At 44.2% G+C, this 24,192-nt stretch overlaps 2 protein-coding genes across 4 annotated transcripts in view; both read left to right on the top strand.

Moving 5' to 3' along the window:
• Nucleotides 1-276: 276 nt before the first annotated feature.
• pxnb (paxillin b) lies at nucleotides 277-18,570 on the top strand. 2 transcript variants are annotated; one of them, XM_029762596.1, is made up of 11 exons: nucleotides 293-520; nucleotides 10,771-10,970; nucleotides 11,056-11,141; nucleotides 11,273-11,412; nucleotides 11,592-11,784; nucleotides 12,029-12,143; nucleotides 15,597-15,755; nucleotides 15,891-16,064; nucleotides 16,163-16,244; nucleotides 16,329-16,477; nucleotides 16,575-18,570. In XM_029762596.1, the coding sequence occupies exons 1-11, from the start codon at nucleotides 508-510 to the stop codon at nucleotides 16,839-16,841; spliced, it is 1,578 nt and encodes a 525-aa protein (XP_029618456.1). In that variant the 5' UTR covers nucleotides 293-507; the 3' UTR covers nucleotides 16,842-18,570. The 2 variants fall into 2 exon arrangements, with proteins under 2 accessions (XP_029618455.1, XP_029618456.1); XM_029762595.1 differs by lacking the exons at nucleotides 15,597-15,755; nucleotides 15,891-16,064; nucleotides 16,163-16,244; nucleotides 16,329-16,477; nucleotides 16,575-18,570 and adding exons at nucleotides 12,339-13,544; nucleotides 14,543-15,137 and having other exon boundaries at nucleotides 277-520.
• Nucleotides 18,571-23,451: 4,881 nt separating this feature from the next.
• The window catches only part of LOC115199981 (eIF-2-alpha kinase activator GCN1-like), a 32,781-nt gene continuing 32,040 nt past the window's right edge, over nucleotides 23,452-24,192 (top strand). For both annotated transcript variants that reach the window (XM_029762593.1, XM_029762594.1), the window contains exon 1: nucleotides 23,452-23,526. In XM_029762593.1, the coding sequence (XP_029618453.1) occupies nucleotides 23,509-23,526 (18 nt within the window). In that variant the 5' untranslated portion in view covers nucleotides 23,452-23,508. The remainder of the gene's footprint in view (nucleotides 23,527-24,192) is intronic.

The raw sequence follows: 24,192 nt of genomic DNA, 5'->3' as shown, positions 1-24,192 counted from the left end.
CTTACACGTACTTGTGTTAGGATTACTTTTTTCACAAATTGGAGGGGGAAAACCCCTACCTGAAGAAAAAAAAATGTATGAAAATATGTGGGATTTACCTCGACACTGCCTTGTAAGGTCCAATTAATAGGCTACTATGCATATAATAACAATATAGGTAGGAGTAGCTGCTGTACGTTATGTATTGTAACAGTGTTTCATCAGTCGCGCTTGTCTGCTACAGTAGGCTGTTATCCCTCGCTAGAGGCCGCTCTTTATGAAAGGAAAGTCCTTCACGCCTGCTAAGTTAGGGGACTTTCATGTCGGCTGTTGCGTAGGATATATAAATGCTCGTCGATGTGAAGTACACATGCACATCGCAGCTCGGTCCTGTACTGTATTTCACAGCGTACTTCACAACCAACTTCAGCAGAGTAAACTATTGAGATTTTGAAAGGAAACCACGGACGCCGAAAAGTTGTTCAACCTTTACAGGAACTTTTCACTGGTGAAGCCAACGCTGGAAGTATGGACGATTTAGGTAAATTTCATACCGTGTCCTTTTCTCATCTCAGCCGTTTTCTATTCAGCATAGCGGAAAGTATGGGTTGAGGAAACAGTCATGTATTTCAAGGCAGCGGGGATTTCCTCCAAGATCTTGGGATAATCGACGGCTAAGAGATGTGTTTTAATATCTGAACTCAACAGACAAAAGTGTAGGCTAAACTACATTCAATAGCTTCGAATTTAACCCCGTTTATCCACTTTTCATGTCAGGTTTTTCATCTTTGAATGGAACAATGACAATGGTTAACTCTTGCATAAATGATTAACTTTATTTTAGATAACACTTTGGCATCAGTCTGTCCGATGATGTATCAACATCGTTTGTTTATATGGAAACGAGGTTCCAGCACCACCCATATTAATTGGCTTTACCCTCATAGGCCGCAAAGTTATCCGCGTTTTGTTTTGCACTAAAACGTTCGTCTCATTACAGTTCATATAGGTGCTTGGAAGTTGTCCACAGTAACACAGTACACTATAGCCTTTAGGTTCAGTGTTAGTCATGCCATGTTATCCTCACGTTCTAAATGGCGACACCAGCTCCATATAAGAAACACACGTGAAATGACATGATAAATAGTGTATGTCTATCCCTCTTTAATTTTTATCATCACGCCCATTGTCGTTTCTTGTGTGTCAAATATGGAAAGGGAAAAAGTCTGACTTGTTAGAGGCAATGAGGTGTAAGTATATGTTGTGCCTCCTTAACAGGCAGGATGGAAGCTCTCCCAAATGCTGTAATTAGCAGACTTGCTACCTTCTCATGGCATACCTGAGGTGAAACTAAATAGTTATTATATAATTGTTGGGTGCCTACATAGATGGTCAATGCTATCAGGGGACCCTGGTTTTGGGAATGATGTCCCAGGGATCCCGACTAGCTGATCTCTTATTTGTAGTGGTAGTCCTTCTATGGTGGAAGTAGTAGGCCTATTTTATGGGTCTCGTGACCCTTTTGACCCCTGTCCAAAGCCTAATGTTTAGAGTACATACTCAGACAGAGTAGCCACCTACAGACCTGGAGTAATATGGGTCTTCAAAAGAATAGAGCACTTTTTCACATGGATATGCACCAGAGATATTTACACAAAGAAACACTTGGAACCGGCATACCTCAAATAGCCGAACCTGCGATATACCAACCTGCACCGTTCATACTTGCACACAGATCATATTCCATGGTTACATGCATCAGTGCATTTTAGGCACCAAGTGTCTGGTTGATCATGCTGGCGGACAGGTCACCCCCCAATGCCACCATTTACCCATCAGTCTATTTTCCGTGACAAGATAGCTGACCAGTCAACTGTTATAGTTCACTGACCCTTGACCTCTGGCATTACACTTAGAAATCAAAAAGTCTGTGTGTGTGTATGTATGTGTGTGTTTATAGATTTCATCAGGTGGCCAATTCACTAAACCTTCCCAGATTAGAAAGTGTGTTATTGAATAAATGCAATTGCTTTCATCTTCATGCACAGAAGGGTGGTGGCATGTAGCCAAGAGGCTAGAGGCAGTCCAGCGACCAAAGCATGACTCTCTCTCCTGTGCTTTCAATTCCTCAGGGTGTGGGCCAGCGTCTCAGTTGATTGAACTGATCAAGTGATACACATTTTCATTCTCTCTAAGAAAATGGACAATAAACTAATCATAAAAAAAAAATAGTCCAGTAGCTATTTGAATTAGCCTATGTTGAGTTTCAGCGATATGTTTTTGGCTTGTTTAAGTAGAGGTATAAGGAGCCATATTTTGAGCTTGGCCTGATCTGAGAATACCTCCAGGGCTCATTAGCTGCTCTGGCCCAGTGAAAGGACTGATTGTTAACTGAGGGAGAGCCTGCCGTCTCACTTAAGTCGGGAAGCCAGGCCTGAGGGAGGGGGAGAGGCTGCTGTGGAATGTCTAACATCATTGTTTGTCAGGGTCGAAGGCCAAATACTCACTGGGTCACGGCTCACCTCCTCCCACCTCTCCGTTTCCACTGGCCCTGTAAATAAATAGAGGGCTCTTTACAAACAGGTACCCTCAGTCAGTCCTACTACGTCCTTCTAGTAAAACCCTAATCCCTGGTCTCTGCATGGATGACCTACTGCTGCATAACCCAATCATCCCATCCTCTCCTCTCTACTTGGCTCAGTGTACTACATATGTCCCCATTTCAAGGGGGGTTTCTGTAGTGCCGTGTGAGTAACCCTAGGTTAGACGAGACCTGGGAACGTTCCGGAGACTCCGACCCATCTCACGCTGCTCTGATCAGGTGGTGGCCAGGCCCAGAACCATTACTGATTTGGCTGCAGTGCAGCTGAGCCTTCATCCTGATGACTCTTTACCCACACAGTGCCAGTCAGTGTCAGATGGCCTATCTTACTGGTGTGTTGGATGTGTGAAGTCACCACTCTCCTCTCTGTGAATTCCTCAGGAGCCTGTGAAATTCAGACTCAGTGCTGGGGGAACACACAGATTGGCTGACTGACCCAGTGGGCTGACCCAGTGGGCTGAAGCAGTGGGCTGAAGCAGTGGGCTGAAGCAGTGGGCTGACCCAGTGGGCTGAAGCAGCCTTCGGTTATGTTATGAATGGTCATCAGGATAGAGTGCAGTGTGTGGGTGGTGTATAGGTTGGCAGCAGGTCAAGAGGACAACACTATAGGAGAGGCAATGTTGCAATCTGTTGAACAATGATCCTCTTTGAGGAGATGTGGACTGCATTAGTTGATTACCTTATAGAAAAATGAAAATATTCCCTAGTTCAAGAGAGGACTTGGTGCATGTTAAATGGGGTGAACCTAAATGTTTACCATGTTTTACCAGCCGCACTTTAAGTTAGACACATAGCCATCCTTACAACTTTGGCAGTTGATCCTTAATGAGATAATGTATTTCAGTGTGTCAGCAGTGAGGAAGTGTTCCAGGCTAGTCATCACCCCTAGGGACCTGTAGTGTTACTGACTGTATGCATACCACTCCAGTGTGTTTGAGTGGGCCTGCTTTCTGTACTAATGGGATGGTCTTCTCTGTAAATTAGTCCAGTCCTTGTGCTCTGTCCACACCCATCCTGTTCTGAGTCTGGGGAGGGGAGCTGCATGCCTGACCTCATCGCTTAGGCAACAGACCCTGCCTCACATCCCAAGGAAACGGAGAAGAAAACAATGAGCAGAATCAGCATTCAGGGTTCAGGAAACGCAGCAGGAGATACAGGCTCTGCCACCGCTGTTAAGGATGTGTTTTTAACCAATAAAAGTCAGTCGTTGTCCCCTCTCCCTCGCCTTTACTTCCTCAACTGTTTCCCTCTTGTCACTCTCTTCCCCCCCTCTCACTCTGGCCTTGTTTCTTGGCTCTGAGAACAGTGTTGATTAAGTTCCTGATGGGTCAGATTAATGGAGCAGGAATCAGTTGGCGCTGGATTTTTCCCACATTACTCAGGCTGAGACACCCCAGGGCATGTTGTTCAAAGAGCTCAGTGTGGCTGTGGCACTCTGCTCTGTGGAGGTCTCCACAGGGCCACAGTACATGGAAGTTGGCTGGCTGTTTTTGGAGTTTGGTTGGTGTGATTCAGTGCTGAACATTGAGAAGAGAAACCAAACAGTCAATTCTTGATGTTTTCACACCCCTGCCCCCAACAGACGCTTACTCTGAATTCACAGTAGCTGCTCGATCTCACATCTGTTGGTGTGAGTTTGTCCTCATTTACATTTAAGTCATTTAGCAGACACTCTTATCCAGAGCGACTTACAAATTGGTGCATTCACCTTATGATATCCAGTGGAACAACCACTTTACAATAGTACATCTATCTTTTTTGGGGGGAGGGGGGGGGTAGAAGGATTACTTAATCCTATCCCAGGTATTCCGGAGCGAATCTCTGTCCTCAGACAGTCTAAGTGTGACTGTCTGTGTCAGAATGGTCTTTAGACTTCGCTGTCGTCTGATTTACTGACTTGTAGGGAAGCGCTTTTATTTTCGTCCAGCGCTCTCTTCAGGGAGTGTCATCTTTCGGATATGGAGCTGCTTGGGCGGGTATTTTTAGTGATGTTTCTTTTGAAGCCACTGACCCTATCTTGCTTCAAGATCCTTCTGTCTTTCTCTGAAACACCACACCACTCTGGCCCTGCCCCCTTCAGTATGTCTTTAAGCTCACTGTTCCCCCCCTACTCTCTCTGTGGTGTAACCCCCCCCCCCCGCCCCCTATTCTCCTCTGGTATCTCTCCCTCCACCCCTCTCTGGCCCCAGTCTCTCCTGATTGGTATAAATATCATGTTGGGTAGGCCCGATGGGATAGTGTTTCTTCCTACATGTAGCTCTGGCCAGCTCTGCTCTCTGCCCCCCAGCTATTAACATGTGAGCTGTGAACCCTGGTGGCCCATCACTGTATCCAATGTGTCAGTAGAAAAGATGAACTGGCCAGTCAGGGCTGCCTGCTGCCTGCCCGCCTGGGAAGCATGGCTCCCTGGGCCTGCCATGGGTAATAAAAACATTGACATCTCTCTTATCCTGGACTCAAGTATATTGTACTTTGTTGATCTGGTACCTATTGTTATTATCTAATTATAGCATAGTACTTTCATTGTTTTTAAACTGACAAATGTATTTATATTTTTTTCTTCTCTTAGCTGGAACCTTGTGGTTGTACAACTGGTTGAATGATGGTTTCTGTCTGGCCAATCATATCCTGTATTACAAAACATTATAAACTGAACAAAAATATAAATGCAACAATTTGAAATATTTTACTGAGTTACAGTTCATATAAGAAAATCAGTCAATTTGAAATAAATTAGGCCCTAAGCTATGGATGTCACATGACTGGGGATCCAGATATGCTTCTGTTGGTCACAGAACCAGTCAGTATCTGGTGTGACCACCATTTGCCTCATGCATCGTGACACATCTCCTTCGCATAGAGTTGATTGTGGAATGTTATCCCACTCCTCTTCAATGGCTGTGCGACGTTACTGGATATTGGTGGGAACTGGAACATGCTGTCATACACGTTGATCCAGAGCATCTCAAACATGCTCATGGGTGACATGTCGGGTGAGTATGCAGGAAAAACTGGGACGCTTCCAGGAATTGTGTACAGATCCTTGCGACATGGGGCTGTGCATTTCCAGCTTCCAGGAATTGTGTACAGATCCTTGCGACATGGGGCTGTGCATTTCCAGCTTCCAGGAATTGTGTACAGATCCTTGTGACATGGGGCTGTGCATTATCATGTTGAAACATGAGGTGATGGCGGCGGATGAATGGTATGACAATGAGCCTCAGGATCTTGTCGCGGAATCTCTGTGCATTCAAATTGCCATCGACAAAATGCAATTGTGTTCGTTGTTGGGTGGCTTATGTCTGCTCATACCATAACCCCAGCTTCCCGTAAACGGTTTCTGACAGTTTGTGCAGAAACTCTTCGGTTGTGCAAACCCACAGTTTCATCAGCCGGATGTGGAGGTCCTGGCATGGCGTGGTTACACGTGGTCTGCAGTTGCTAGGCTGCTTGGACGTACTGCCAAATTCTCTAAAACGACAGCTTTATAGTAGAGAAATTAAGATTCAATTCTCTGGCAACAGCCCTGGTGGACCTTCCTGCAGTCGGCATGCCAATTGCACGCTCTCTCAAAACGTGGCAGTGTGTTGTGACACAACTGCACAGTTTAGAGTGGCCTTTTATTGTCCCCAGCACAAGGTGCACCTTTGTAATGATCATGCTGTTTAATCCGCTTGTTATGCCAAACCTGGCAGGTGTATCGATTGTCTTGGTGAAGTAAAAATCCAAACAGGATTTATGGAAAACCAGGGAATTTTTTTCAAAGTTCCTGGAATTTTGCAACCCTAGTACAAATCATCCTTCTTTTGTCCTTGCCCTCCATCACATGCCTCCCCATCTCCTCTGCCACCCTCCTCTGTTTCCCTGGCTGCTTTCTCTCTGAGGCAGACAGTGGAATGTGTGGAATGCACCTTCCCGCCCATCAGATAAAGACTGCAGGGTTTTGGTACGGGCAGGAGGAGGGGGGCTACAGACTGCGGCAAGAATATACACGTACACCCACCACCCAAAGAATGCCCATACAGTATGCACACAACACTAGACTGTTGGCTTATGTTTGAACATCATGACTTTATATGAGACCCTTTTGTTGAAAGAATCACAACCGGAATGTATTGCTAATCTATTTAAGTCATTGAAGCTGCAATAAACAAAGTCAGGTGACTTGATCTCTTTTGCTAATGGCCTGCTTAGAATCCCCAAATGGCAGAATGAATGCGTTTCCCATAGAAGTGAGCTGTCTTATAATTGCATTTTTCTCAGAAGTAGTCAGGATTTGCTCTGAAAAGAGTGGACTTTACCCATCTCAAAGATGAATGTGTTACTTGGCTTACAGTACTTAGCTGTATTAAGAAGCAAAGGACCCCCTCCCCCCAAACCAACTCAAGCCACAGCCCCTTTGTCATCAACGTTTCAGACTCAACGCCGCCCTCCACAGGAGGGACAATCAACACAAATGAATAAATTTATTCCAGTGGCATTTCCTCCAGCACACTCCAGTAAACATCTATGTCAATGTAGCCCTGGCCTGAAGCACTATACAGGAGTGTATTGCAGCAGACCTTTAGCTATGAGTAAATATCCTCCACTCATTGCTCTTAGTTTAATTAACTATCCCTTTACAGCTTCTACTAGGTACACCCTTGAGTAGTCCATACATTACCCAAATATCCATTAAAGGCATGATTGAAACACTTCGATTTTGACTGGAATCTCCAACTGATCAGTACCACAGGGGTTGGCCAGGGTCAGATGTAGTAGCAGCGGGGGGTAATCTAGTCATACTAAGCAGAGAATCCCGGTCTGGCATACTGAGGAACTTGGCGGCGTGTCCATTCCTCTCAAAGTGGGTTGGTAAGGCTGGCCTGCACTGCCATGAGTAAGGTCGACGTTATTCTGTGTGCTGTATATCATACCTAGCTGGCTATGTGTGATTTAGTGTTTCAGTAATGACTTTCAGGATGATTTATTATTAAAGGGGAAACCACACCATGAAAGATATTCACAAAAGAATGACCATTTGGAGAGAGGATAGTGATTTTCATTAGGCTTTATTGTAAGAGTGATGAAGTGAACTTTAAGACCTTTGTCGGCACCAGGTGCAGCTCGTTTTGGACTGGTAGTTATAGTTCAGCACTTTTGCACTGACTGACTTGCTGAGAGTACAGCTTTAAATAGGTTTTGCTCCCATGTGGTTTAACATCTCGCTACTGGTTGGGGTCTCTGGTCTAAATGAACAGTGGGGGAAGTACTGTGGAAGGAAGTTGTGGTAGAGAATCGGTTCAAATAAAGTCAAGGTTCTATAGAGATTCTTTTATTTTTTTTACGAGCTATAAACTTCAGTCGGTTAACAGAAGTAGACAGACATCTAGTTCCTTTTTACATTTTTTTTTTTTTGTGAGAGAAAAAGGAAGCCCCGGGGTGAGTTGGAGGGAGAGGCTTCGAGTAAGGAATTGTAATAATATCCAGTGTCTGTTTCTGATTTTCCCCTGCCACCACACCCTTAGCAGATGGGACATTAGCTAGTCGTAGTCCTCTCTGTCTCATCTCAGTCCCTCTGTTTTGTAAACACAGTTACGCACTCACACTTACTCTTGGGTCGTCAGATGGCATATCGGGAGTAATAGTAAGGGGGCATTTTGCCCAGTAAAGATTAAAATTTGCTCTGAACTATAACTCTCTAACTGTTAATGTCATCTTCTTGCATGTGTGTTTTTGCTTTGTTTGACTTAAAGAAGATTTTGTGTGTGTGTGTGTGTATGACCTAAGATGGACCTTTTGACTGTGGTCTTAGGTGCAGTATGTATGATGCCCACTTGAATTTGACTATTGTGCTTCACCTCATGAAGTTGTTGTTGTAAAGTTGGGATCTTAGACTTTCTATTTATCAGATCATTTAGTTGAACCAATTTAATGTTCTCTAGGTCTTACGCTTGTTTACTTAAAATAGACTGAGGATTCCCTGTGCCATCATCCCAGTATGTGCAACATTTTAACAGGCTATTCTTGACTGACTGAGGATGGATGGATGGAGTGGGTGATGTCAGGGTCTATTTTGTTCTGGTGTTCTAGGGGACACTAATGCTGTACTGTACACTTGATAACCCTGGAGGAGATATGCTGTCTGTCTCATGCTCACACAAATCTTCTTGGAAAAGAGAAAAAAAAAATTCTGTTGAAGACAAATGGAACAACGGACAAGCCAAGACCGATAGCCAGGTACTTACTGACAGGAGCTATATATTTTTAGGGCCCAATAGAAAGATTTGATGGACGGCGGAGAGAATCTTAACCAGACATAGTGGGTTTAGAAATGACACTGGGGATTTGTGTGTCTGTGGCGCTATGCTGGTGGCCTAATCTTAGCTCCTGGTGCAGGACAGGACAGGACTACTGTGGAGGGGCCCTGGGGAGCTGGCCTTTTTTTGGAATGAGGCTGAGTGACCGGTTGGAATGAGGGACTGACTCATACACTTAGGAATTGTCAGTTTAGACACCCGCCACTTGGTAGACTCCAGCCTGAGAGCCCAATAAGCTGGGTGAAGAATGTGTAGGTCTCTACACACATTACTAGTGGTGGTGGGGGGGGGTGTAAATCGAGACCGTTTCATATCACAATGTAATTTTTTGCGCTGTACCTGCACCAAATCTCCAGTATTTTTGGTGCATAGCTTGTTCTCCATCTTTTTAAATAGGAAGCAAATTTGTTTTCAGTACTTTTACTTCCATGACTGAAACTCATTTTTATCATGGCCCTCTTGTCAAAACCCCTGCAACTTATCCAGAACGCTGCAGCCTGCCTGGTTTTCAACCTTCAAGTTTTCCCATGTCACCCTGCTCCGACACACACTCCACTGGCTTCCAGTTGAAGCTCACATCCACTACAAAACCATGGCGCTTACCTACGGAACAGCAAGAGGAACTGCCCCTCCCTACCTTCAGGCTATGCTCAAACCCTACACCCCAACCCAAGCACACCTCAGGTTTCTTGGCCCTCACACCCCTACGGGAGGGCAGCTCAGCCCAGTCCAAGCTCTTCTCTGTCCTGGCACCCCAATGGTGGAACCAGCTTCCCCTTGAAGCTAGGACAGCGGAGTCCCTACCCATCTTCCAAAAACATCTGAACCGCTACCTCCTCTAACCGTATCTTAAATAATCTTCCTCCGCACCGTGACTTCTCGCTCTGACTCGACTGATGGCTTCGCCTGTGATATGTGGTAGCCATCTTAGGATGAATACACTAACTATAAGTTACTCTGGATGAGATGTAAATGTCTTGTCCCTCTGCAGCAGACATGCAATGTAAGAAACATTAAACACCTTCCTAATATTGAGTTGCATCCCCTTTTGCCCTGAGAACAGCCTCAATTCATCGGGGCATGGACTCAAGGTGTCGCAAGCGTTCCACATGGATGCTGGCCCATATTGACTCCAATGCTACCCACAGTTATCAACTTGGCTGGACGTCCTTTGGGTGGTGGACTATTCTTGATACACATGGGAAACTGCTGAGCGTGAAAAACCCAGCAGTGTTGCAGTTCTTGACACAAACCAGTGCGCCTGGCACATACTACCATACCCCGTTCAAAGGGACTTAAACCTTTTGTCTTTCCTATTCACCCTCTGAATGGCACAGATACACACATAGTGTCTCAAGGCTTAAAAATCGTTGTTTAACTTGTCTCCACCCCTTCATCTACACTGATTGAAGTAGATTTAATAAGTGACATCAATTAGGGATCATAGCTTTCAACTGGTCAGTGTGTTGTGGAAAGAGCTGGTGTCCTCAATGTTTTGTACACTCAGTATAGTATGCAATATGTTTGGAGCATCAAATCGCAATAAAATCACAGTATCGAATCGCAATACATACCATATTGTGATGTCTCTGGCAATTCCCAGCCCTAAATGTTACGTGCTTTACATTTTTCACATTCTAACGGAGGCAACATAACTAAATCTGCAAACTATTGACATTCATACTAAGCATAGGAAAAGTTGTTGCATCTTGATCTTCTGTGAATGATTGTTCCGGAAAGAATAGTGTTCGAGTGACGACCCAACGTCTGCCCTCCCCTCGTGATGTCATGATACTGTGGCAGCATTAGGGTTTGTATTTCTGTCAAATATTTAGGAGTGTCAGAGCTCTAAACTGTGTCTAACCATGGAAGCATTTCTTACCACCTCAGACGCTTTGTTGGCGGACCTGGAATCCACGACATCCCACATTTCCAAGCGGCCTGTGTTCCTGTCTGAGGAAACCCCCTACTCTTTCCCCACTGGGGGAAACTCCTACCAGGATGTGTCAGCCCCTCCCCCGGTGCCGCCCCCTCCCTCCGCTGAGGCTCTGAATGGCTCTGTCATCGACTCCCTCCACTCCTCCCAACAGGTCAGTCACACGTCAGACTCACACTCACGCATATCATTCAGTAAATGGCTTTTCAAGACTGAACTGACTGTTCTCTTCTCTGCAGTCCTTGGGTTCAGCTCCGAAGAGCTCATGGTCCAGGGACAGTAGCAGCCCACCCCTGTCCCACATTGAAGAGGACCACGTCTACAGGTAGGCGGAAGGGCCATAGGAACAGATCCTTAGGAAGGGACCTCCACTGGGAGACTACTAGACCGCCTGTCACTCTGTTTGTTTTACACTTTACACACAATTGACACCCGTTGTCTCTCTGCCTCTGTCAGTTTCCCCAACAAACAGAAGTCTGCTGACCCATCTGTGGCTGCCATGAGCTCCGCGCTAGGCAGTAACCTGTCAGAGCTGGACCGGCTGCTCCTGGAGCTCAATGCTGTCCAGCAGAACTCTCCCTCTTTCCCCACCACAGGTAGACAGACAGCGAACCACATCCTACAGAAATATTCACTAGGTTTTGGTGTTTATATTACCAAAGTGGTACTTACCTCTGCCATCAACTGTGCAATAGGTGGTTTTGTTCTTGCAGTATGTGTTTACGGCATGTTACTGTGATGATGAACGATGTCCCGCTGTCCTCTCTACCCACAGAGGAAACCGCCCCACCCCTGCCATCCTGCAGTATTACCAACTATGTGCAGCAAAACGGGGGGCCCCTTGACATCATGGTGAGCCCTCCCGTTCAGGAGAAGCCCAAACAGAATGGGACCAGGGTGGTGGAGGATGGCCGGCCCACAGTGGAGAGTCTGCTGGATGAGCTGGAGGGTTCTGTACCCAATCCCAGGTCAGGATCTTGGCAGTTACTCCTACTCAAGAGTCACAGATGGACAAGGATGAGTTTGTCATAACTTTGAATTATAGGATATGTGCTAACTAGCAACGATCTTATGGTAATAATCTACTGTAGCCTGGATTGTGGTGCTCTATCTGATCACATGCAATGATTGTATGAATAATAACTTGTTTCAGGGGGTCCAGGTTGGATTGTGTTTGATCATGTGCTTTGTTTGTGTATTCTGCATCCCCAGCCCCTCTGTTCTTCACAGTGAGTTGGACTCTCCCTCTCAGCAGCAGGCCAGAATCTCAGCATCCTGTGCTACACGCGAGCTTGACGAGCTCATGGCCTCCCTGTCCGACTTCAAGGTGCACAGCAGTGTGTGTGTGTTGACAGGACTTACACTTGTTCTTCTATGAAAGAAATCCTTTATTAGATTCCTTAAATTCTATATTCTCTGATCTGATTATTTCTTTTTATCTTCCTGCTCTTGTGGTGTCCTTTTCCTCTCCTGCCTGTCCTGTTCTTGGCTCCTTGGGGTCTATGAACCTTTTGATCCCCAGCTGGATCAAGCAGAAATCTCCCCCAGCAGCACTCTGGAGGTCCATCCTCATCCACGTACCCCCTCCTCCCCTGTTGCAGCTTCCCCCTCCCCCCTCCTTCCCTCTCAACCTGCCTGCGACTCCCCTCTCTTCTCACTGCCTGACTGGGAGCTGCACATAGAGGAGGAAGGTGGGGGGGCAGTGTCCTCTCCACATCCCTCATTATCAAGCCCTCCCCCAGCAACTGTAACCTTCCAGAGCCCTCTGTTCTTTGCAGAGAGTGAACCAGAAGCCTTCATCGACGTCTCTGCCACCATGCTGTCCTCTCATCAGAAGTCCTTGGTAGTCCTCAACCACTCCAAACCTTCACCTAGCACAGACCCCAGTCCTCCCAATGCTGCTAAACCATCACTCACCTCAGCCAGCACCACGCTAGACCAGAACCCCTTAAAATCCCCTAGTCCCTCTCTAGAACGTGGCATAACTCCTCCCTCTGTTACCAAAAGCCCCAGTCCCCTAACTGACATGGATCTAAGTGTATCTACTCCAACTACTACTAAGAGCCTTAGTCCTGTTCCTTTCTCTTACTCCAAGTCCCCTACTCCTCTCACTGCTTCGAAAGCCCCCTCACCATCTCTGGTCACATATCCCAAGGCTCCCCCTCCCCCAGCTCTCACTAGCCCCATGATCTCAAGGAGAGTGCTGGAGCCAGTCCCTGCAGCTGAGCCCTCTCTGGATGAAGCCCTGGATAAGCTGCTGGCCATGCGTTTCGCCAAGATTGAGAACGATAGAGTCCCTATGGAGGCACCTCGGCTGAAGCAGGAGGTGGTGCATGAGAAGAGCATCATGCCCTTAGACAGAAGGGAGGTGCAGCCGGACACCACCGGAAGTACCCGGGACGGGGCAAGAACCTGGGACGAGGCAAGTACCCATGAAGGGACATTTACCCGGGATGGGTCAGTAATAAGTGGACATGTTGATGGGTATAGGGAGCTCATGGACTGGGCTGATGTGGAGCTGAACATGTGTCTCCAAGATGGACAGGATGGTGGTATGACTCCTAATACAGAGAGACCTTATACAGATGGGAGCTTGACCCCGATGACTGAGGCCAGCTGGATGGATGAGTCCCTGGATGGCTCCTCCTGCCCTGGGACTCCTGATGCTTCCCTGGACCTGCCTCTGCTGCAGCATGCCACTGTGGACAGGGTCTCAGCATCTGGACATGTATGGGACTGCCCTCGCCGCCACACTGTTTTGGATCTGCACAAACACACACAGAAACAACAGTCAGGGTTGGGTAGGTTACTTTCGAAATGTAATCTATTAGTTACTACTTGCCTATCCAAAATTGTAATCAGTAACATAATCTGATACTTTTGGATTACTTTGCCCTTAAGAGGCATTAGAAGACAAACTATTCTTCCAAAAGCATTTGGTGTGTCATCATAGTCGTCTCCAGGCTTGCTCACGTGGAACAAAATTAAACTAGCACCTTTTTTCAATCCCGACTTGAAAACAGAAAAGTGTCCGTTTTATTGCAAACATCCTTTCTAAATTTAAACATTATCTAGTTTTTTTAAAGTATCTGTAATCTAATTACAATATTTTTGCTGATAACGTAACTGATTCTGGTTTTTTTTGTAATCCGATTACATGTAACTAGCTACTCCCCAACCCTGGTCAGCGTTAAATGTTATTCATACAATAGCATAACCGTTTTCTGCCATCTCAGAAAGCTGGTTGTTTTGATACCAAAACATCTGTTTTTTTGTTGTTGTTGAGATAATGTCATTACAATCTGCACACCAGGATGTTTGCTGCTACTGCATAGTGGCTAATTGTTCACTGCCTGGCTGTGTCCTTTGTTGGCATGTTATTCTTTTAAACCACACAATTTACTTTGTGACCACATCCTAGACTACCTCACTTGTTGCACCAGTGTGGCATGACGCCCCCATCTTGCACAACTATGTTCTGCTAAATGGTCAGGGAGCAGATGGGGTCTGCGCATGTGAGACCACATGAGTGTGACTGACACATTCCTTTGGACGACTTTACCCACTGCTGCTACACAAGCTTGTGGAGGTTGTTGCTTTTGGCTTTGAATGAACTGGAATGGTGCTTGATCTGAATGGACTGCTTCCTCTGAACTGAACCACTCACCTGGCCTGCGGTATTGTAACTGGATCACAGTGGATTCCTGATGCTCGTTCTCCTTCTAGCTTAAATCAGTGATTAGGCGCACCAAGGAGACCTCCAACGTACACCCCATGTACCGAGAGGGTCACCCCCGGAGGGGGCGGGTGGGCCCCATCATTGTCAACAAGAGCAGCTCCCAGGACCGCCTCATAGAGGAGCTGCAGGGGAAGCTGGGGATTGGTCGATTGGCTGACCGCCGGCGTAAGCAGCCGGACGATTGGCTCACTGAGGGCATCATTGTCATGTCCAAGCCACAGCGCTTCCGTGGCGACGGGGCCGTGGACAAGGTTGGCCTGGATACGATCACAACAGGCTCCCACCATCCCAGATACTATTGCACATTTCTCATACATTTTACTCAAATTTTACTTCACTTTCAGTTCTTTACCTTTCATTTTGTCTTTCTCTCTGGTTGTCCCTGTCTCTTCTTCTCCTCAGATCATTATTCCCCCAGAGTCCCCTCTACCTCAGAGGGTCATTTACCCACCCCAGTCTCCCCCAGTGCCTCGTCACCCTCCTATTATAGAAAAACCCAGTAGACCCCCACCTATGCAGCGGACCCCTGCTCCTCTACCTCCTACGCCTCCCCCCCTGCCCCCCTCCTCCACCCCAGGAACCCATCCCTCCCCCACCTATGAAGCAGACCCCTGCCCCTCCCCCCTGCCCCCCTCCTCCACCCCAGGAACCCATCCCTCCCCCACCTATGAAGCCGATCCCTGCTCCTCTACCTCCCCCACCTCCACTTGTACAACCTCCATCCCCACCTGTCCCAGTATGGCAGGCCCCTGCCCCCAAGCCAGGGCCCTGTCCACCAGTGCAGCCTGCACCACCTCCCCCCAAAGTCCTGGTGTCCGTTGGCTGTCAAACCGAATACGACCCAATCTTACCTCCAATGCAGGCATGGCTCTCTCTCTCTACCTTTTCTATTTCTATAACAGAACGCCTTCTCTCTTTCTCACTGGCTTCAGTTTCCTTCAGTAAACCCACTGTTTAATTATTTGTACAGATGTATTTTTATGAGAGAATGCACTGTGCTCTGGTGTCCATCCTATCCTCTCGCCCTCCATCTTTTGACAGATCATGGCCCAGGGGAAAGGTGGCCCTGGAGGCCCCCCAACGCAGGTCAACAAGCTGGACAACATGCTCGGCAGCCTGCAGTCTGACCTCCATAAACTGGGTGTGCAGACTGTGGCCAAGGGAGTGTGTGGGGCCTGCTGTAAACCCATCGTGGGACAGGTAAGGGGCTTGGGTGGGCCTGAGATTAGGCTTGGGTGGCCTTTCTAAGATCATGGTCTCTCATTACATTACATTTAATTGCTAAGCTTTGTTGGCATGGTTAATTTACATAAACTGTCGATTTTGTGTGTCCAGGTGGTGACTGCCATGGGGCGCACGTGGCACCCGGAGCACTTTGTGTGTACCCACTGTCAGGAGGAGATAGGTTCCAGAAACTTCTTTGAGCGTGACGGAGCGCCCTACTGCGAGAAGGACTACCACAACCTGTTCTCCCCACGCTGCCACTACTGCAACGGACCTATTCTGGATGTAAGTAAACACCATGTACAACAAAAATAACTATTACAACTAAGGCAGTGGACAGATAGTGTAGCAGTGAGTAACTGTTCCAATGTTCATGTTTACAGAAAGTTGTGACTGCGTTGGACAGGACATGGCATCCTGAGCATTTCTTCTGTGCTCAGTGTGGATCATTCTTTGGCCCAGAAGGTGAGTTTGACCCATTCTTGGAGCTCACTTGTAATGACCAGTTTTATAGTGAGGTGCAGAACTCATGATCTGTGTCTCTTGAAGGCTTCCATGAGAAGGATGGGAAGGCGTACTGTAGGAAGGACTACTTTGACATGTTTGCGCCTAAATGTGGCGGCTGTGCCCGAGCCATCCTGGAGAACTACATCTCTGCACTGAACTCCCTTTGGCATCCAGAGTGCTTTGTCTGCAGGGTCTGTATTCTGCCTTATTCCCTTTACATAAAGGCGTTCATGTTGTTATTAGCCCTGACTCGTGTACTTACTCATTACTCCCTGTTTGTGTATGCAGGAGTGCTTCACCCCATTTGTGAATGGGAGTTTCTTTGAGCATGATGGGCAGCCCTACTGTGAGGTTCACTACCACGAGCGCCGCGGCTCCCTCTGCTCTGGCTGCCAGAAGCCCATTACAGGCCGCTGCATCACGGCCATGGCCAAGAAGTTCCACCCCGAGCACTTTGTCTGTGCCTTCTGCCTCAAGCAGCTCAACAAGGGCACCTTCAAGGAGCAGAATGACAAGCCCTACTGCCAGGGCTGCTTTGTGAAACTCTTCAGTTAAGGAGTAGATTGTCTATGCCTGGAGATTTGTGTGTGTGTGTATGGGGGAAGTGTCTGTGTAGCTCAGGTAGTGTGTGTGTGTGCGAATCAGATTGAGTCTGTTTGAGTGCATTTTCTGTACTCTGATGGTGTGTGTAGTTCCAGCATTCTTCTATCAGCCCCTGAAGTGTTATGGACATCCATATCAGGTCTAGGCCTGTCTGCACTCTCTGATGCTCAGACTATCGTATGATTTCAAGCCCAAATAGTTTTGCTTTTGTAAGGAATATACGTACATGGACTAGTGTGTGAGGTTGCTGCTCACTGGTTGAGTGTGTCTTCTGAAACCATTTGAAAGGTGTCATGTTAGAGGGAGCAGTTGACCTGTCGTGTTTTTTTTATCATTTGTATTTGTTTTTTCAAATGCTCAAGCAAAGGCCTTGGTGATATTTCTTTCTCTTTTCCTGTCTGAGTAACTGAGGACAGATGGTTAAAATGGTCATTGTAGCATTGACTGGCAGAAGGCTGTGGGTCAGTCATTATTTTAGTACTTGTGACGCAGACAGTTGTCATCAGACCCCTTCAGCCTTGTGACGCACAATCATTAAACCCCCCCTAAACAAGCATTTGTTGCCTTTGACAAACATACTAATGCTGACATGTTACACTTTTGATTTTATGTATTTGAACGTTTCTATAAAATGTATGTGAGATTTAATTTACAACAAATAATATTTGACTCCCTTTTAATGTTTGGAAAAAGAGGGGTCTCATAATGCAACAGATTGGTAATATTGTAACTTTCTCACCACCAATGCCTACCCAGTCCTTTTTAGAGCTTAAACCTTACCTGGACTGGTTTAGGAGTTGTCTTCTGTTCAGAAACGCCTCATGCAGTATAAAAGAGCATGCCATGATAAACGTTAGAATGTATTCTGCATACAGAAGACGGTTACATTTTACTGTGAGAATATTGTGTACATTGTATACAAAGTGCTGGTCAGTTAATATTTTTAATAACCACTCGTTAAGAGAAATCCTCTAAGACATTTCATAGCAGAGATACTTTTAAACGTTTAATGTCCTTAAAGTTACTGTGCATTGTATTCCACTTTTTAATTAAATAAATACTGCACAAGGTGAAGCCCTCATGTAAGTACACACAGCTTAAATGCAATCAATACTGTATGCAACTGTAAACATTGTATGGTGAACTGAACAACCCCTTGATTCTATCCAAGTTACGCTTTCAAGGAATATGCCTATTTTTGTGCCAATATATCAATGCAATGTATTTTACACTGGGGAGACCAGCAAGGTAGCCTACTGTTTATAGACTGTGATTCCTGGACTATCTCTTCAGAGCTCTGTCAGGGAGTCCACTGGATAATGTGTTGATATTGGTCTAACTCTCTAAAGCTATGGAGGAAATGGCTTATTTAGAGAAGCATCTGAGTTGCATCTACTGTACACCAGCTGGGTTTGTGGGCTTGTAGTTTTATCATGTAATGGTTGCATTACATACTTTTATTGGACCTGTATCTTGTTCAGGGATTTACACCCAGAGCCTTTCTGTTTTTATTTACAAAATCATTTAGCCATTTGTCTACACAGAATTGTTGTAGAAGGCTATTATTTAATCAAAGCAACTTTTTTTCCCCTCCTTTCATTTGAAATGTCACAGTACTGCATACTGATCCAACTCATTTCATATAGGCTATACTCAAATAAAATCTGTTTTTGGTACCAAAGTGTGTCTTTGTGATCATGTTTACCTTTCAAGACCCTGTAGCAACTGCTATAGTAATAAATGCTGATAATGTAGTAAATATGCATAACAAATATTTTTATGCATAATGTAATTATTACATGATGTCTTTTTATAATGGTGTAATAACGTAAACCAATAATGTAACACCCTAAAACCACTTTATTAAATGGCATGCCTATTAAAGGCGTCGGAATGCTTCGGTTCGGCCGCCTAGCCGAACTCTGCTAAGCGAACTTAACGAGTTTGCTCGTTAAAAGACCTTCGTTTGGAAAAACTAGAAAAATAATCTGCAATCGTACCATTTGTCCACCTTGAGATTCTGTAGCCAGCAGTCTGAATGCCTCAATAGTCAAAATGTATCTAAGAACTCAAATCGGCCATTAACTTTGACATTTTTGCCAAAGGGACAATAGTCGCGCAATTTTACATTACGATGTTTGGTGCAATATTTCTCAAGTTAAAAAAACACTTCATTGAAGGATCCCTACTGTTGACCAATCACCGACGAAGGGGCGCGGACTTCAGCTTGCCTCGAGGGGAAAATGGCGTGTGCACAATCAGCCCCCCCCCCCCCAAAAAACATTGCCGAAGACAAACTAACAACGTCTTGATATCATAAAGTGTTTCGGATGGGAAACATGCGGACGCTATGAAGTGTCACACTTGAACTATTTGCATCCATTGCCACAACAGACTTGGAGTGGGGATACTATTGCAAATATCCAGTGTAGTAAGAGAAAATAAACTAAATTTGAAGACCCACCTTGCAGTCATGTGATTAGCCAAATTCTAATCACACAAATATTCAACAGGAGTTTCACTCCTTATAACGGGACAATTTGCCTTACAGAGTGGAGATGGAGCCAGACTCGTGTAGCCCCGCCCGCAACGGCTGACGTTTCCACAACATCACCCCTATGACCGCCAGAGAGGGGTATGGTTAAAAATGATCCATTATATTGACAAGATGGTCGAGTGACCACTCTAACAAACCGGGAACTAGACAAAACCTCCAGGGGACCATGACGCAATGTCCAAAACACTTTAGGTGACCCTTTTGTGACGCTCAGGGGACGTCCTAACGACTCATTTTTGTTTGCAGGGTTATATGAACAACAAAAATTGCATGCCCAGGCACACACTCTCTCACTCCCTAATTTAGACAGACTGATTGACAATCACTGATTGACTGGGGTTGTGGGTCTTACTGCTAAAGTCAGGTTTAGAGCTAGGATTCAGGAACGTGGTTTGGTGTGTAGTCAGCTATTACTGAAGCATGACACTTGATATGCACAAAAAAAGTGAATATTACATTTGTTTAAGTTACACTATTCAAGGAAAAAAGTTACCCATTTCAGAATGTAATAATCAACACAATGTAATCATTATTACATTATGTGCAAAAGCGTTATGTTATCTGTTTAGCAAATGTATTACATTATTGGCAATTTTTTACATTATCAGCATTTATTACATTATAAATGCAAAAGTTATTACTTTTATTAGTAGCTATTACTAATAAAGTGGCGCAGCGGTCTAATGCACTGCATCTCAGTGCTAAAGGCGCCACTACAGACCCTGGTTTGAATCCAGGCTGTATCACAACCTGCCGTGATTGGGAGTCCCATAGGGCGGCGCACAATTGGCCCAGCGTCGTCCGGGTTAGGGTATGGCCGGGGTAGGCCGTCATTGTAAATAATCATTTATTTTTAACTGACTTGCCCTAAAATTACATTATCAGCTGCTACTGATATTTTTGCCTTTTTATAATATCTGGGTGATTCTGCAATTTCGGGCACTTTGGCCCTGCAAGCTTTCAGAAAAGAAAACATATTGAAACACCATTTTACCAGTATAATAATTATCTTTGATTTGCCTATAAATAATATCTGATAATGCCTGCGATCGTACTATTCAGAAATGTATATATTCTCAGACAGCCAAAGACAAATGTACTTTCCATCACGCCATTAAACATTATTTTTTGTTAAAAATGAAATATCATACAATTAATTTATAACATATTTATTATACGTGTACATTAACTTGTAATGAATATTATTTTCAGTGATTTGTTTCCTATTATTAATAATTCAACACAATGCCTGAATGTATAAACTTAACTTTGTGACAGCTGAAAACATTTATTTATCATGAAAATAAGATATTTCCACCCAACCTTTTTGTAAGATTATGATAACAACCATATGATTTCCCTATCTAATCAATCAATGTAAATTATACATAATATACTAATTTACCTCAAAAATATGGGTATGGTGGAAATTACAAGATGTGGTGGAAATGACATCTATGTAAAAAAAAAAATGTATGAAAATATTTTATTGCAAACATTTTGAACAACAACTATTGTTAAACATTTAATTAATTTAAGACAAAGTAAGATTCGAAAAGTAGCCGGTTGGGCAGAGCTCAAGGAATTAGGCCAGTGTTTTTGAGAGATGGGCCCAGATTGCAGAGGGGTCATACACATAGAAGAGCTCAATGAGCAAAGTGAAACTGTATCATTTGTGGAATGTCCAACGCAGGTGTGAAGGGTCACCTGCTTGTGAGAATCACCAAAGTGAACTGCTTGGATTTCACTGGTGTATTTACACAAGTAGTTCTCTGCAAAGTCAATATACATGTTGATCTCCTCTCTCCGCAGATTCTCTTTTAATTCTCTCAGTTTGGAGTATTGATGTTGAATGTTATACATGTGTTTCCCTAACTTCTCTTTCAATCCTTTGGAGAAGTCCTCCAGTAGAATATGCAGTGTGCCACACACTTTTTCTTTTACTGTCAAATGTACAGTGAACTTCTCCATGTTTCCCTCTTTGTTTTTCTTCTCTCTCTCTTCAGCTTTGTTTTTCCACACAAACCACCATGTCTGCTCACCAACATCAAAGTCAGATGTTTTAAGCTTTTATGCATGGCAAAGGGAGCAGTCTGTTTACATGAACGATTTGTTCAGGTTCGCACAGCACAAAGACTCAATAAGGTTCTCAATGTTGCTGCAGCTGATCACTGTGATACTGAGGTTGTCCGCCATGAACTGGATATTGGCATGGGTTTTGCAGAGACATGTGTCCCTATCCTGGACTGTTGGCTTGACAACTCAAAAAGGACGCATTTTGCAGAATTCTTAGTTGGACATTTTAATCTCTGAATATTCCCTCTTAAACTTCTGATAAAGGTTCTGAATTGTGTCACTCAAGAAGAGCATCTGCTTTTTCTTCTTGTTGCTTGCTAATGTGCCCTTTTCCCCTGTTGTTGCTCTACTGTTGACATCACGTTCATAGGATCTAGTGATTTTCTCTTCAGTGGCTGTGCTAATTATGTTACACTGCTTTTTCCTGGAATATTGAAGACTTGTTGGCCTGTTTTCATTTGCTCTTTAAAACCAGGCCACACTTTCTCAGGGTGTTGCGTCTGAGCATTTTTGAAGCCACTTGTTTGTCAATGGCACTGTGCATTTTTTGATACTTTTGCTTTACCTCTGCAATGATGGCATTTTGAAACAATAAAATCCTTCGAGTTCTTCGGAGTTCCCCTTCATTGCTGTTTTGTCTTTGGGGAATCGTGTCTTTTTTTTCTTCTATGTCTGTGACGTCTGTGCTGTTTTATGTAGCATCTTATAAAACAAAAATACAACTTAGGTTTTCAACTTGTGCACACCTTGGAGCATTTTCTAGATTAAATTCATTTAAAACATTAAATAAGCCTAAGGTAAAAAATTAAATAAAAAGTTAAAAGCAATAACATTATGGATTTTTTTCATTTCTGTAATTTATAGCAGTTAAGTTTGTGATGGAAATGACTGTCATAGAAATTACACTTCTAGTTTTGGAGAAAAATTACAGACAGCTTAGCATGCTTTGGCTAGTATTAGAGCTAGCATAGAGTTTACACTAAATACATAAAATATACATTTTTTCCCCCCTCAAAATTATACCACAAATTAAAGAAATTTTAGCCTGTTTGAAATGACTGACATGAAAAATATTCTCTACACAAGCAATATTTACCTAGATTTTCTAAAACGTCTGGATATCACATCTGGAACAACTGTCTGGACATGTGTTTCAGTGTTGCAATAAGTTTCCCTTGGTAACTAAATTAACATTCTCTTGACATAACTTTATTAATGAGGAATTTGCCCTCAGTGGTGAAAATGACACCACTACCAAAGGACAGGTATATTTTGTGTAAATAACAATATAAAAGGCATACTCACAATAAATATTGATATACATTTTATTTCATTGGCTCTTTCTTTAGTAGATAACATGAATAAGTACACATTATATAATGTTTTCTTATAGAAAAACATAGTAGAAGCTCAAAAGTCTGGGTCAGGGACAAGGGCAAAACAGTGAAATTGAGGAATATAATGATCAATGACCCCAGATAGATCTGGGGTGATTGTAGTGTGAATTTAACATATTAAATAAAATCCCCAAAATGTACATTGAGGACATAGAAGTGACCTTCACCCATCTAGGAATAATTAAGAATGGATTTAGCACACTAGATATTTGACCAAAATATCTACCTGCCTCTGCCTCAGTGGCGAAATAAATTCACAAACAATATTCGTAAGAATAGTGGGGTAAATGTTTTTCTGTATGAGGAAAGTAAGAAGACCTGACTAAATCTGTCCTTGACATACCTCCTAGCAGCCAACTATTTTGACCCTTGGTTGCAGTGTGGAAGGTTTAGAGAAGGAAAGAAAACACACACAGACTTGAGATTACCTTCTAAATTACTATATATGTGTACAGTTAACGTTTTAGGTTGCGTATCAATTGCAAAGATATTCCAAATATCTACCACCTGTAGGATTCCACTCCACGTGGTGATCATGCTTTGTAATGAACCGGAAGTGACAAGTAGTTCCTAGTTCGAGACCGGCAAGATGGCAGCGGACACGCAGGTTTGTGTCGCTGATGTTTAAAATTGCGCAGATTCTTCCTCGAGAATTTGTCGACCAATTACTTTTGGCAATGAAGATGTTATGAGGGATAATTACTTTGTGGCTGTCTATGTGTTTTCTTGTAAAAAAAATAGATGTAAACAGTCTATCCAGCTGGGTAAGCAAGCAAGCAAGCTAGCTAGCAACCTGGCTAATAGTTACGTTACATGCGGAGAGTGCAGGGGTTTAATAATGACTCCATACGTTTCTATTGGACACGTTCAGCAAACCGGGAGGGACGTACCTGCAACTGTCCAATAGAATCACTCGTTTTCGTTGAAAAACAATGACGAGTTACCACTATTTGGAGTAATGAATATACCCCAGGGGTGTATTCACTAGGAACCAAACGTAACGAAACCAGGAGGAACCTACCTCGATTTGTCCAATATGAACTCTCGTTGTCGTTGGACAATGTTCCGTTTTGTAACTGTTTGGACTAATGATTACACCCCACATAGCTCTAAGTTAGCTACAACTAGCATAGCCGACTCAACTCCACGATTTGCGATGGAGTTGAGCGGCGAATAGTGTGGACTGGAGTTCTGACATCACACAACATTACGTTAATAAAAAAAACTGCATTTGAGCACACGAAATTTCCATGTTTCATAGTTCCTATTAGCA

Source organism: Salmo trutta, chromosome 9 (assembly GCF_901001165.1).
Source record: "Salmo trutta chromosome 9, fSalTru1.1, whole genome shotgun sequence".
Classification (NCBI taxonomy): domain Eukaryota; kingdom Metazoa; phylum Chordata; class Actinopteri; order Salmoniformes; family Salmonidae; genus Salmo; species Salmo trutta.
The sequence above is the reverse complement of the archived record's forward strand: the minus strand, read 5'-3'. Positions and strand labels throughout refer to the sequence as shown.

Excerpts from the sequence above, each read along its gene's own strand:
- pxnb (XM_029762595.1), top strand. Across the intron at positions 10,971-11,055 it reads CCCTCCACTCCTCCCAACAG|TCCTTGGGTTCAGCTCCGAA; the intron begins GTCAGTCACACG and ends TCTTCTCTGCAG. Across the intron at positions 13,545-14,542 it reads GGGTCTCAGCATCTGGACAT|CTTAAATCAGTGATTAGGCG; the intron begins GTATGGGACTGC and ends TTCTCCTTCTAG.